This window comes from Oncorhynchus mykiss, chromosome 10 (genome assembly GCF_057628025.1).
Source record: "Oncorhynchus mykiss isolate SJ-2025 chromosome 10, ASM5762802v1, whole genome shotgun sequence".
NCBI classification, from domain to species: domain Eukaryota; kingdom Metazoa; phylum Chordata; class Actinopteri; order Salmoniformes; family Salmonidae; genus Oncorhynchus; species Oncorhynchus mykiss.
The window spans coordinates 111,619-124,359 of record NC_143031.1 but is presented as its reverse complement, the minus strand read 5'-3'; the positions used below and the strand labels follow the sequence as shown (position 1 = coordinate 124,359).

General features: G+C 48.5%; 1 protein-coding gene across 6 annotated transcripts in view; it reads left to right on the top strand.

The window, feature by feature from the left end:
* The window catches only part of heatr6 (HEAT repeat containing 6), a 47,767-nt gene that overhangs the window by 8,868 nt on the left and 26,158 nt on the right, over window positions 1–12,741 (top strand). For 3 of the 6 annotated variants that reach the window (XR_016484068.1, XR_016484069.1, XM_036989425.2), the window contains exons 3-9: window positions 678–818; window positions 893–1,008; window positions 2,038–2,152; window positions 5,047–5,148; window positions 8,918–9,058; window positions 10,189–10,412; window positions 10,658–10,832. Coding sequence is in view for 4 of the 6 variants with exons in the window: in XM_036989425.2 (XP_036845320.2) it covers window positions 678–818; window positions 893–1,008; window positions 2,038–2,152; window positions 5,047–5,148; window positions 8,918–9,058; window positions 10,189–10,412; window positions 10,658–10,832 (1,014 nt within the window). In the remaining 2 variants the exon portion in view is untranslated. Of the gene's footprint in view, window positions 1–340; window positions 637–677; window positions 823–892; window positions 1,009–2,037; window positions 2,153–5,046; window positions 5,149–8,917; window positions 9,059–10,188; window positions 10,413–10,657; window positions 10,833–12,741 lie in introns of those variants that run through there. The other 3 variants (XM_036989423.2, XM_090188731.1, XM_036989426.2) reach the window with 3 other exon arrangements.

Sequence of the window (12,741 nt, the reverse complement as noted above, 5' to 3'; positions counted from 1 at the left end):
CACCACCTCCTCAACCAGCTACAGGTACCCCCCCCACACACCACCTCCTCAACCAGCTACAGGTATCCCCCCGCACACCACCCCCTCAACCAGCTATAGGTACCCTCCCCACACACACACCACCTTCCAACCAGCTACAGGTACCCCCCCCCCCCACACACACACACCACCTCCTCAACCAGCTACAGGTATCCTCCCCACACACCACCTCCTCAACCAGCTACAGGTACCCCCCCCCCCCCCCCCCCCCACACACACACCACCTTCCAACCAGCTACAGGTACCCCCCCCCACACACACACACACACACACCACCTCCTCAACCAGCTACATGTATCCCCCCCCACACACCACCTCCTCAACCAGCTACATGTATCCCCCCCACACACCACCTCCTCAACCAGCTACATGTATATCCCCACACACCACCTCCTCAACCAGCTACATGTATCCCCCCCACACACCACCACCTCAACCAGCTACATGTATCCCCCCCACACACCACCTCCTCAACCAGCTACATGTATATCCCCACACACCACCACCTCAACCAGCTACATGTATCCCCCCCACACACCACCACCTCAACCAGCTACATGTATCCCCCCCACACACCACCCCCTCAACCAGCTACAGGTATCCCCTCACCCCTACTCTCTGTAACCGTGTGTGTGTAGGTGATAGTGGACGAGCAGACGCTGGATGTGTGTGTGTGTTACGTGGTCCGTGCGCTGGCCGTGTGTAGCCTCTGGACTCACAGTGAGGTGCTGCAGGCGTTATCTACTCTGATCTATGGAAACGGACCTCGCTGCAACCGGGTAGGTAGGTTGGGGGGGTGAGGGTGAGGTATGTGTGTGAGGGATGTGTGACGAGCATGCTCTCTCTGTTGCAGCATCTGATTGAGTTGCTAGGTGATGGTGGAGTCCTGCGTCTCTATAGCGACCCGTCTCAGCCAGACATGGAGCTGCGCCGTGCTGCTCTCACCTGCATGGCTAACCTCTGTCTGGGGTAGGACTCACACATACCAAACCACACCATAACATACCACACCATACCTCACCATACCACACCCCACCACACCATACCATACCCCACCACACCATATTTTACCATACCCCACCACACCATACCACACCCCACCACACCATACCACACCCCACCACACCACACCATACCTCACCATACCACACCATACCCCACCATACCACACCCCACCACACCACACCATACCATACCACACCCCACCCCACCACACCACACCCCACCACACCATACCCCACCATACCACACCATACCACCCCATTCCCACACCACACCATACCCCACCTCACCATACCCCACCCCACCATACCCACCACACCATACCCTCCCACCGCACCATATTTTACCATACCTCACCATACCCCACCACACCATACCCCACCCCACCATACCACACCATACCATACCCCACCACACCATACCACACCATACCCCACCACACCATATTTTACCATACCTCACCATACCCCACCTCACCATACCCCACCCCACCATACCCACCACACCATACCACACCATATTTTACCATACCTCACCATACCCCACCACACCATACCCCACCCCACCATATCATACCATACCACACCACACCATAACACACCATACACCACCATACCACACCATGCCCCACCATACACCACCATACCACACCATACCACACCAAACCCCACCATACCACACCAAACCACACCATACCCTACCATACCACACCATACCCCAGCACACCATACCATACCCCACAACACCATACCACACCATACCACATCGCACCACATCGTACACCATACCTCACCATACCCCACCACACTATACCACACCATACCCCACCATACCACACGATACCCCACCACACCATACCACATCGCACCACATCGTACACCACACCATACCCCACCACACCATACCCCACCATACCATACCCCACCATACAATACATACCACACACATCTCTCTGTTTGCTGGCGTTGTACACTGTTTTGACTGTTTAATGTGTAGTGTTCCAGGCCAGGCGTCCCTTGAAGACCCGTACAGGAGTGTGTGTTTCAGAGTCTTCCTGCAGACGCTCCAGTCACCCAAACCCCCGGACGCTGAAGAACTGCTCTACTGCACGGTACACACAGACACCACACTAGGGAACCGGGTTAATGAGATTTACAATGGTATTCCCGGCCAAACCCGCGCTGATGGACACCAAGTCTGAGTCAAATCTCATAGTCTTCATGTGGTTGAAAAGTGTCAACACTGAACAACTATATTACAATCCATGTAAAGTGTTGGTCCCATGTTATATGAACTGATATAAAAGATCCCAGAAATGTTCCATACTCATCATTCTAAAGCTGATCTGCGTGCTCGTCATCCTCACCAGGGTCTTGATCTGACTGCAGTTCTGTGTCGTAACCGACTAGAGTTGGTAAATGCTCTTCGATGGCCATTGGCACACTGGATAATTAATCCCGATTTCACTGTACCAGGCAGACGGCGTGTATGGCATCATGTGAGCAAGCGGTTTGCTCTTCACAACGCTGGCAGCAGAGTACCCCATGGTGGGGTTATGGGCAGGCATAAAGCTACGGACAACAAACACAATTTCATTTTATCTATGGCAATTCGAATGCACAGAGATACTGTGATGAGATCCTGAGGCCCATTGTCGTGCCATTGATTCCCCGCCATCACCTGATGTTTCAGCCTGATAATGCACGGCCCCATGTCACAAGGCTCTGTACACAATTCAACAGCTCTATGTGAAGGGGATGTGTCACGCTGCATAAGGAAAATGAGTGGTCACCCCAGATACTGACTGGTTTTCTGATCCACCCCCTTCCTTTTTTTTAAGGTATCTGTGACCAACAGATGCATATCTCTGTTCCTAGTCATGTGAAATCCATAGATTAGGGCCTAATTCAGTTATTTACATTGACGGATTTTCTCCTGTTTGAACTGTATCTCAGTGAAGTCATTGAAATTGTAGCATGTTGTGTTTTTATATTTTTTAGTGTGAATTGCGTGACACAATTTTTCCTTCAGGCTCGCCGAAGAGTGAAATATTGAGAAAATGGATTGGAGCCCCAGTATTAAAGCAAGGAATCTTTCTTAGGGTGGGCTCTATGGTTGTCAATTAGGTGTGATTTCACTTTGCTTCATGTGAATAGGATTGGTCTTTGACTCACCATAGTAGAGATACCTATTTGAAAGGGAACCACTCCCGCTTCCCTGTGAGAAACTGGTGAATTATACTGAACAGAAATATATGAAGGAGCGTGAGGAAGGATGAGGAAACAGTAGAGGTAGGCAGGCTAATACACATGGGTTATTGTGAGGTACATATGCATCAGACTAATTATACTCATGTAAAATAGGCTTTATTATATTTCAACATTGAAATCTAAGTGGCTAGCATGTAGTTGTAACTTCGTAGGCTACATGCCTGCAGCAGCATCACCCTCTCAGCTTCATCAAATCAAATTTTATTAGTCACCTGCTCTGAATACAACCGGTGTAGATCTTACAGTGAAATGCTTACTTACGAGCCCCTAACCAACAATGCAGTTAAAAAACAAGTAATTAAAGAGCAGCAGTAAAATAACAAATGCGAGACTATATACAGGGGGGTACTGGTACTGAGGGGGGTACTGAGTCAAAGTGGGGGGGTACTGGTATTGAGTCAAAGTGCGGGGGCACAAAGTCAATGTGTGAGGTAGTATGTACATGTAGGTATAGTTATTACAGTGACTATGCATAGATGATAACAACAGAGAGTAGCAGCGGTGTAAAGGGTGGGGTGGGGGGAAGTGGGGGGGTGGGCAATGCAAATAGTCTGGGTAGCCATTTTACTAGATGTTCAGGAGTCTTATGGCTTGGGGGTAGAAGCTGTTTAGATGCCTCTTGGACCTAGACTTGGCTCTCCGGTACCGCTTACTGTGCGTTAGCAGAGAGAACAGTCTATGACTGGGGTGGCTGGAGTCTGACCATTTTTAGGACCTTCCTACTTATGTATATATTGTGTTTAGATTAGGATGTTTTTTTAAATAAATTTTAGAATAAGGCTGTATCGGAACAAAATGTGGAAAAAGGTAAAGGGTCTGAATACTTTCCCAAGGCACTTTATATCCTTTAGAATGACACTTCCTGTTTTGGTGGGAAATACCGGGTTACCCGGGAGAAAAGTCGGTATGTACGTGTAGGCAGGGGGACCTAGGAGTTGAGGTGAAACGGTATGTACGTTTAGGCAGGGGGACCTAGGAGTTGAAGTGAAACGGTATGTACGTCTAGGCAGGGGGACCAGGGAGTTGAGGTGAAACGGTATGTACGTCTAGGCAGGGGGACCTAGGAGTTGAGGTGAAACGGTATGTACGTCTAGGCAGTGGGACCTAGGAGTTGAGGTGAAACGGTATGTACGTTTAGGCAGGGGGACCAGGGAGTTGAGGTGAAACGGTATGTACGTCTAGGCAGTGGGACCAGGGAGTTGAGGTGAAACGGTATGTACGTCTAGGCAGGGGGACCAGGGAGTTGAGGTGAAACGGTATGTACGTTTAGGCAGGGGGACCTAGGAGTTGAGGTGAAACGGTATGTACGTCTAGGCAGGGGGACCTAGGAGTTGAGGTGAAACGGTATGTACGTCTAGGCAGGGGGACCTAGGAGTTGAGGTGAAACGGTATGTACGTCTAGGCAGTGGGACCTAGGAGTTGAGGTGAAACGGTATGTACGTTTAGGCAGGGGGACCAGGGAGTTGAGGTGAAACGGTATGTACGTCTAGGCAGGGGGACCAGGGAGTTGAGGTGAAACGGTATGTACGTCTAGGCAGGGGGACCTAGGAGTTGAGGTGAAACGGTGTGTACGTCTTGGCAGGGGGACCTAGGAGTTGAGGTGAAACGGTATGTACGTCTAGGCAGGGGGACCTAGGAGTTGAGGTGAAACGGTATGTACGTCTAGGCAGGGGGACCAGGTCGGTCCAGGGAGCAGTGAAGGGGTTAGGGTTCCACTAACTGTGTGTGTGTGTAGGTGATCCAGGGAGCAGTGAAGGGCCTCCAGTCCTCTCTGTGTGGAGGGAAGTGGAGGTTTGGAGGACAGGAGGAACTGGGAGCTCTATTGGCAGTTCTCAAGGTACACATCTACTGTATTTACACTGGGTCAAATATACACTGGGTAAGTAAATCAAATATACACTGGGTCAAATAAATCAAATATACACTGGGTCAAATAAATCAAATATACACTGGGTCAGGTAAATCAAATATACACTGGGTCAGGTAAATCAAATATACACTGGGTCAGGTAAATCAAATATACACTGGGTCAGGTAAATCAAATATACACTGGGTCAGATAAATCAAATATACACTGGGTCAAATATATACTGGGCCAAATAAATCAAATATACACTGGGTCAAATCTACACTGGGTCAAATAAATCAAATATACACTGGGTCAGATAAATAAAATATACACTGGGTCAAATATATACTGGGTCAAATAAATCAAATATACACTGGGTCAAATAAATCAAATATATACTGGGTCAGATTAATCAAATATACACTGGGTCAGATAAATCAAATATACACTGGGTCAAATATATACTGGGTCAAATATATACTAGGTCAAATAAATTAAATATACACTGGGTCAAATATACACTTGGTCAAATAAATCAAATATATACTGGGTCAGATAAATCAAATATACACTGGGTCAGATAAATCAAATATACACTGGGTCAAATATATACTGGGTCAAATATACACTGGGTCAAATATACACTGGGTCAAATATACACTGGGTCAAATATACACTGGGTCAAATATACACTGGATCAAATATACACTGAGTCAAATATACACTGGGTCAAATAAATAAAATATATACTGGGTCAGATAAATAAAATATATACTGGGTCAGATAAATCAAATATACACTGGGTCAAATAAATCAAATATACACTGGGTCAGATAAATCAAATATACACTGGGTCAAATATATACTGGGTCAAATAAATCAAATATACACTGGGTCAAATAAATCAAATATATACTGGGTCAGATAAATCAAATATACACTGGGTCAAATATACACTGGGTCAAATATACACTGGGTCAAATATACACTGGGTCAGATAAATAAAATATATACTGGGTCAAATAAATCAAATATACACTGGGTCAAATGTACACAGGGTCAAATATATACTGAGTCAAATATACACTGGGTCAAATATATACTGGGTCAAATAAATCAAATATACACTGGGTCAAATATACACTGGGTCAGATAAATCAAATGTACACTGGGTCAGATAAATCAAATATACACTGGGTCAAATATATATACTGGGTCAAATATAAACTGGGTCAAAGAAATCAAATATACACTGGGTCAAATATTTTCTTGGTCAGTTAAATCTAATATACACTGGGTCAAATATATACTGGGTCAAATAAATCAAATATATATATATATATATATATATACTGGGTCAAAGATATCAAATATACACTAGGGTCAAATATATATTGGGTCAAATATATATACTGGGTCAAATAAATCAAATATATACTGGGTCAAATATATACTGGGTCAAATAAATCAAATGTATATATATACTGGGTCAAATATATATACTGGGTCAAAGATATCAAATATACACTAGGGTCAAATATATATTGGGTCAAATATATATATATACTGGGTCAAATAAATCAAATATATACTGGGTCAAATATATATATATATATATATATATTACTGGGTCAAACAAATCAAATATACACTGGGTCAAATATATATTGGGTCAAATAAATCAAATATACACTGGGTCAAATATATACTGGGTCAAATATACACTGCTCAAAAAAATAAAGGGAACACTTAAACAACACAATGTAACTCCAAGTCAATCACACTTCTGTGAAATCAAACTGTCCACTTAGGAAGCAACACTGATTGACAATACGTTTCACATGCTGTTGTGCAAATGGAATAGACAACAGGTGGAAATGTATAGGCAATTAGCAAGACACCCCCAATAAAGGAGTGGTTCTGCAGGTGATAACCACAGACCACTTCTCAGTTCCTATGCTTCCTGGCTGATGTTTTGGTCACTTTTGAATGCTGGCGGTGCTTTCACTCTAGTGGTAGCATGAGACAGAGTCTACAACCCACACAAGTGGCTCAGGTAGTGCAGCTAATCCCGGATGGCACATCAATGCGAGCTGTGGCAAGAAGGTTTGCTGTGTCTGTCAGCGTAGTGTCCAGAGCATGGAGGCGCTACCAGGAGACAGGCCAGTACATCAGGAGACGTGGAGGAGGCCGTAGGAGGGCAACAACCCAGCAGCAGGACAGCACCTCCGCCTTTGTGCAAGGAGGAGCAGGAGGAGCACTGCCAGAGCCCTGCAAAATGACCTCCAGCAGGCCACAAATGTGCATGTGTCTGCTCAAACGGTCAGAAACAGACTCCATGAGGGTGGTATGAGGGCCTGATGTCCACAGGTGGGGGTTGTGCTTACAGCCCAACACCGTGCAGGACGTTTGGCATTTGCCAGAGAACACCAAGATTGGCAAATTCGCCACTGGCGCCCTGTGCTCTTCACAGATGAAAGCAGGTTCACACTGAGCACGTGACAGTCTGGAGACACCGTGGAGAACGTTATGCTGCCTGCAACATCCTCCAGCATGACCGGTTTGGCGTCGGGTGGCATTTCTTTGGGGGGCCGCACAGCCCTCCATGTGCTCGCCAGAGGTAGCCTGACTGCCATTAGGTACCGAGATGAGATCCTCAGACCCCTTGTGAGACCATATGCTGGTGCGGTTGGCCCTGGGTTCCTCCTAATGCAAGACAATGCTAGACCTCATGTGGCTGTGTCAGCAGTTCCTGCAAGAGGGAGGCATTGATGCTATGGACTGGCCCGCCTGTTCCCCAGACCTGAATCCAATTGAGCACACCTGGGACATCATGTCTCACTCCATCCACCAACGGCACGTTGCACCACAGACTGTCCAGGAGTTGGCGGATGCTTTAGTCCAGGTCTGGGAGGAGATCCCTCAGGAGACCATCCGCCACCTCATCAGGAACATGCCCAGGCGTTGTAGGGAGGTCATACAGGCACGTGGAGGCCACACACTACTGGGCCTCATTTTGACTTGTTTTAAGGACATTACATCAAAGTTGGATCAGCCTGTAGTGTGGTTTTCCATTTTAATTTTGAGTGTGACTCCAAATCCAGACCTCCATGGGTTGATACATTTGATTTCCATTGATAATTCTTGTGTGATTGTGTTGTCAGCACATTCAACTATGTAAAGAAAAAAGTATTTTAATATGAATATTTCATTCATTCAGATCTAGGATGTGTTATTTTAGTGTTCCCTATATTTTTTTGAGCAGTGTATATTGGGTCAAATAAATCACATTTCCACTGGGTCAAATAAATCAAATATATACTGGGTCAAATAAATCACATTTCCACTGGGTCAAATGAATCAAATATACACTGGGTCAAATAAATCAAATATATACTTGGTCAAATATACACTGGGTCAGATGGGTCAAATATACACTGGGTCAAGTAAATCAAATATACACTGGGTCAAGTAAATCAAATATATACTGGGTCAAATAAATAAAATATATACTGGGTCAAATATACACTGGGTCAGATGGGTCAAATATACACGGGGTCAAATATGCACTGGGTCAAACTGGAGGGTACTGGATTTGTGTTTATTTCATAGACTTCCTTGCTTATTTTTATCAAGGCTGAAACTATGTTGATTGAATTTATTTGATTATAAAGAGAAACGATACATAAAGTATTGTTGATAAAATGTCCGTAGTTTGGTTGAAAGTGTCTCCATACAGGTGTTGATGTGTCCACAGAGGCTCATGTTCCAAGGTTGTCCAGGAGTGTGTGTGGAGTGGCCGTCGGTGCTGTACCCCGCTCCCCTGCCTCAGTACGAAACCTGCAGTACCACCAAACCTCCCGAACCTCCACAGAACCCCCCCACCCAGACCTCAGGGGTAAGAGTAAGAGACTGTGTTTGATTTATACCAGAGGGCCTGATGGGAACTGTCAGAGGTCCACATTTTAATCTTGGAGGGCAGGATCACAACTGGTTTCCATCCTTTGACCCAGCAAAGGAGATTTAAAATAATTTATATCCCCCTCGCCTTTCTCCCCTCTTTCCCCTTCTCTCCGTCTCTCCTCTTTCTCTCCGTCTCTGTCTCTCCTCTTTCTCCCCTCTTTCCCCTTTTTCCCCTCTCCCCCTTCTCTCTGTCTCTCCTCTTTCTCCTACTCTACCCCCTCTGTCTCTCCTCTTTCTCCCCTCTTTCCCCTTCTCTCCGTCTCTCCTCTTTCTCCCCTTCTCTCCGTCTCTCCTCCTTCTCCCCTCTTTCCCCTTCTCTGTCTCTCCTCTTTCTCCCCTCTTTCCCCTTCTCTCTGTCTCTCCTCTTTCTCCCCTCTTTCCCCCTTTTCCCCTCTCCCCCTTCTCTCTGTCTCTCCTCTTTCTCCTACTCTACCCCCTCTCTCTCCTCATTCTCCTACTCTCCCCCTTCTCTCTGTCTCTCCTCTTTCTCCCCTCCTCCCCCTTCTCTGTCTCTCCTCTTTCTCCTACTCTACCCCCTCTGTCTCTCCTCTTTCTCCTACTCTACCCCCTCTGTCTCTCCTCTTTCTCCCCTCTCCCCCTTCTTTCTGTCTCTCCTCTTTCACCCCTCTCCCCCTTCTCTCTCTCTCCTCTTTCTCCCCTCTCCCCCTTCTCTTTCTCCCCTCTCCCCCTTCTCTCTCTCCTCTTTCTCCCCTCTCCCCCTTCTCTCTGTCTCTCCTCTTTCACCCCTCTCCCCCTTCTCTCTCTCTCCTCTTTCACCCCTCTCCCCCTTCTCTCTCTCTCCTCTTTCTCCCCTCTCCCCCTTCTCTCTCTCTCCTCTTTCTCCCCTCTCCCCCTTCTCTCTCTCTCCTCTTTCTCCCCTCTCCCCCTTCTCTCCTCTTTCTCCTTCTCTCTGTCTCTCTTTCTATTACTCTCCCCATTCTCTCTGTCTCTCCTCTTTCTCCTACTCTCCCCCCTTCTCTCTGTCTCTCCTCTTTCCCTTACTCTCTCCCTTCTCTCTCTCCTCTTTCTCATACTCTCCCCCCTTCTCTTTCTCTCTCTCTGTAGAATAAGAAGAAGAAGTCTCGAGGACGGGGGAGGAAAGGAGGAGGGGAGGATGAGGAGAGAGAGGCAGACCCCAGGCTCCAGAGAGGAGGAAGAGGAGGGGAGGCCTGGTCTAAGACCTCGGTACTTCCTTCTCCAGGCATTCCGTCTCTCTATCCGTTATGGAAGAGGAGCAGTTCTGATTCAGAGTTCTCTGATCCTGAGGGAGCAGCTCACAGTAAACTGAGGTAATGCATTGTCCTGTTCTCTCTCTGTGTGTGTGTGGTAATCTGTGTGTGTGTGTGTGTGTGTGTTCTCTCCCACCAGGTTGTTCCATGGCAGGGTGCGACAGGGTGTGTGTGTGGTAATGTGTGTGTGTGTGTGGTGATGTGTGTGTGTCTGTGTGTTCTCTCCCACCAGGTTGTTCCATGGCAGGGTGCGACAGGGTGTGTGTGTGTGGTAATGTGTGTGTGTTTGTGTTCTCTCCCACCAGGTTGTTCCATGGCAGGGTGCGGCAGGGTGTGTTGCTGTGTCTCCTAGCAGTGGTGAAAGCAGTTGAAAAGAGGACGCTGTATGGCTATTGGTCGTCGTTCATACCGGATGCTCCCATTGGTGGACCTCCTCCTCTCACACTGCTCACTGTAGTACTGAAGGACCCCTCACCCAAGGTAGGTACTCACACCTGAAAAGTAACCCTGGTCTCTCCCTCCAGATGTGTGTTTGTGTGAGGCTGGTCTCTAAACTTCCAGGTGTGTGTGAGATGCTGGTCTCTCTCCCTCCAGGTGTGTGTTTGTGAGACGCTGGTCTCTCTCCCTCCAGGTGTGTGTTTGTCAGACGCTGGTCTCTCTCCTTCCAGGTGTGTGTTTGTGAGATGCTGGTCTCTCTCCTTCCAGGTGTGTGTGTGTGAGACACTGGTCTCTCTCCTTCCAGGTCTGTGTGTGTGTGAGACGCTGGTCTCTCTCCCTCCAGGTGTGTGTGTGTGAGACGCTGGTCTCTCTCCCTCCAGGTGCGTGTTTGTGTAATGCTGGTCTCTCTCCCTCCAGGTGTGTGTGAGGCTGGTCTCTCTCCCTCCAGGTGTGTGTGAGGCTGGTCTCTCTCCCTCCAGGTGTGTGTGAGACGCTGGTCTCTCCCCCTCCAGGTGTGTGTTTGTGAGACGCTGGTCTCTCTCCCTCCAGGTGTGTGTTTGTGAGACGCTGGTCTCTCTCCCTCCAGGTGTGTGTGTGTGTGTGAGACGCTGGTCTCTCTCCCTCCAGGTGTGTGTGTGTGTGTGAGACGCTGGTCTCTCTCCCTCCAGGTGTGTGTTTGTGAGACGCTGGTCTCTCTCCTTCCAGGTCTGTGTGTGTGTGAGACGCTGGTCTCTCTCCCTCCAGGTGTGTGTGTGTGAGACGCTGGTCTCTCTCCCTCCAGGTGCGTGTTTGTGTAATGCTGGTCTCTCTCCCTTCAGGTGTGTGTGAGGCTGGTCTCTCTCCCTCCAGGTGTGTGTGAGGCTGGTCTCTCTCCCTCCAGGTGTGTGTTTGTGAGACGCTGGTCTCTCTCCTTCCAGGTGTGTGTGTGTGTGAGACGCTGGTCTCTCTCCCTCCAGGTGTGTGTGTGTGTGTGTGTGTGTGTGTGTGTGTGTGTGTGAGACGCTGGTCTCTCTCCTTCCAGGTGTGTGTGTGAGACGCTGGTCTCTCTCCCTCCATGTGTGTGTGTGAGACGCTGCTCTCTCTCCCTCCAGGTGTGTGTGTGAGACGCTGGTCTCTCTCCCTCCAGGTGTGTGTGTGAGACGCTGGTCTCTCTCCCTCTAGGTGTGTGTGTGAGACGCTGGTCTCTCTCCCTCCAGGTGTGTGTGTGGGACGCTGGTCTCCCTCCTTTCAGGTGTGTGAGACGCTGGTCTCTCTCCCTCCGGGTGTGTGTGAGACGCTGGTCTCTCCCCCTCCAGGTGTGTGTGTGACGCGGGTCTCTCTCCCTCCAGGTGCATGTTTGTGTAATGCTGGTCTCTCTCCCGCCAGGTGTGTGTGAGGCTGTTCTCTCACCCTCCAGGTGTGTGTGAGGCTGGTCTCTCTCCCTCCAGGTGCGTGTGTAATGCTGGTCTCTCTCCCTCCAGGTGTGTGTGACGCTGGTCTCTCCCCCTCCAGGTGTGTGAGAGACGCTGGTCTCTCTCCTTCCAGGTGTGTGTTTGTGAGACGCTGGTCTCTCTCCCTCCAGGTGTGTGTTTGTGAGACGCTGGTCTCTCTCCTTCCAGGTGTGTGTGTGTGAGACGCTGGTCTCTCTCCCTCCAGGTGTGTGTGTGTGTGAGACGCTGGTCTCTCTCCCTCCAGGTGTGTGTTTGTGAGAGAGACGCTGGTATCTCTCCTTCCAGGTGTGTGTTTGTGAGAGAGACGCTGGTATCTCTCCTTCCAGGTGTGTGTGAGACGCTGGTCTCTCTCCCTCCAGGTGTGTGTGTGAGACGCTGGTCTCTCTCCCTCCAGGTGTGTGTGTGAGACGCTGGTCTCTCTCCCTCCAGGTGTGTGTGTGAGACGCTGGTCTCTCTCCCTCTAGGTGTGTGTGTGAGACGCTGGTCTCTCTCCCTCTAGGTGTGTGTGTGAGACGCTGGTC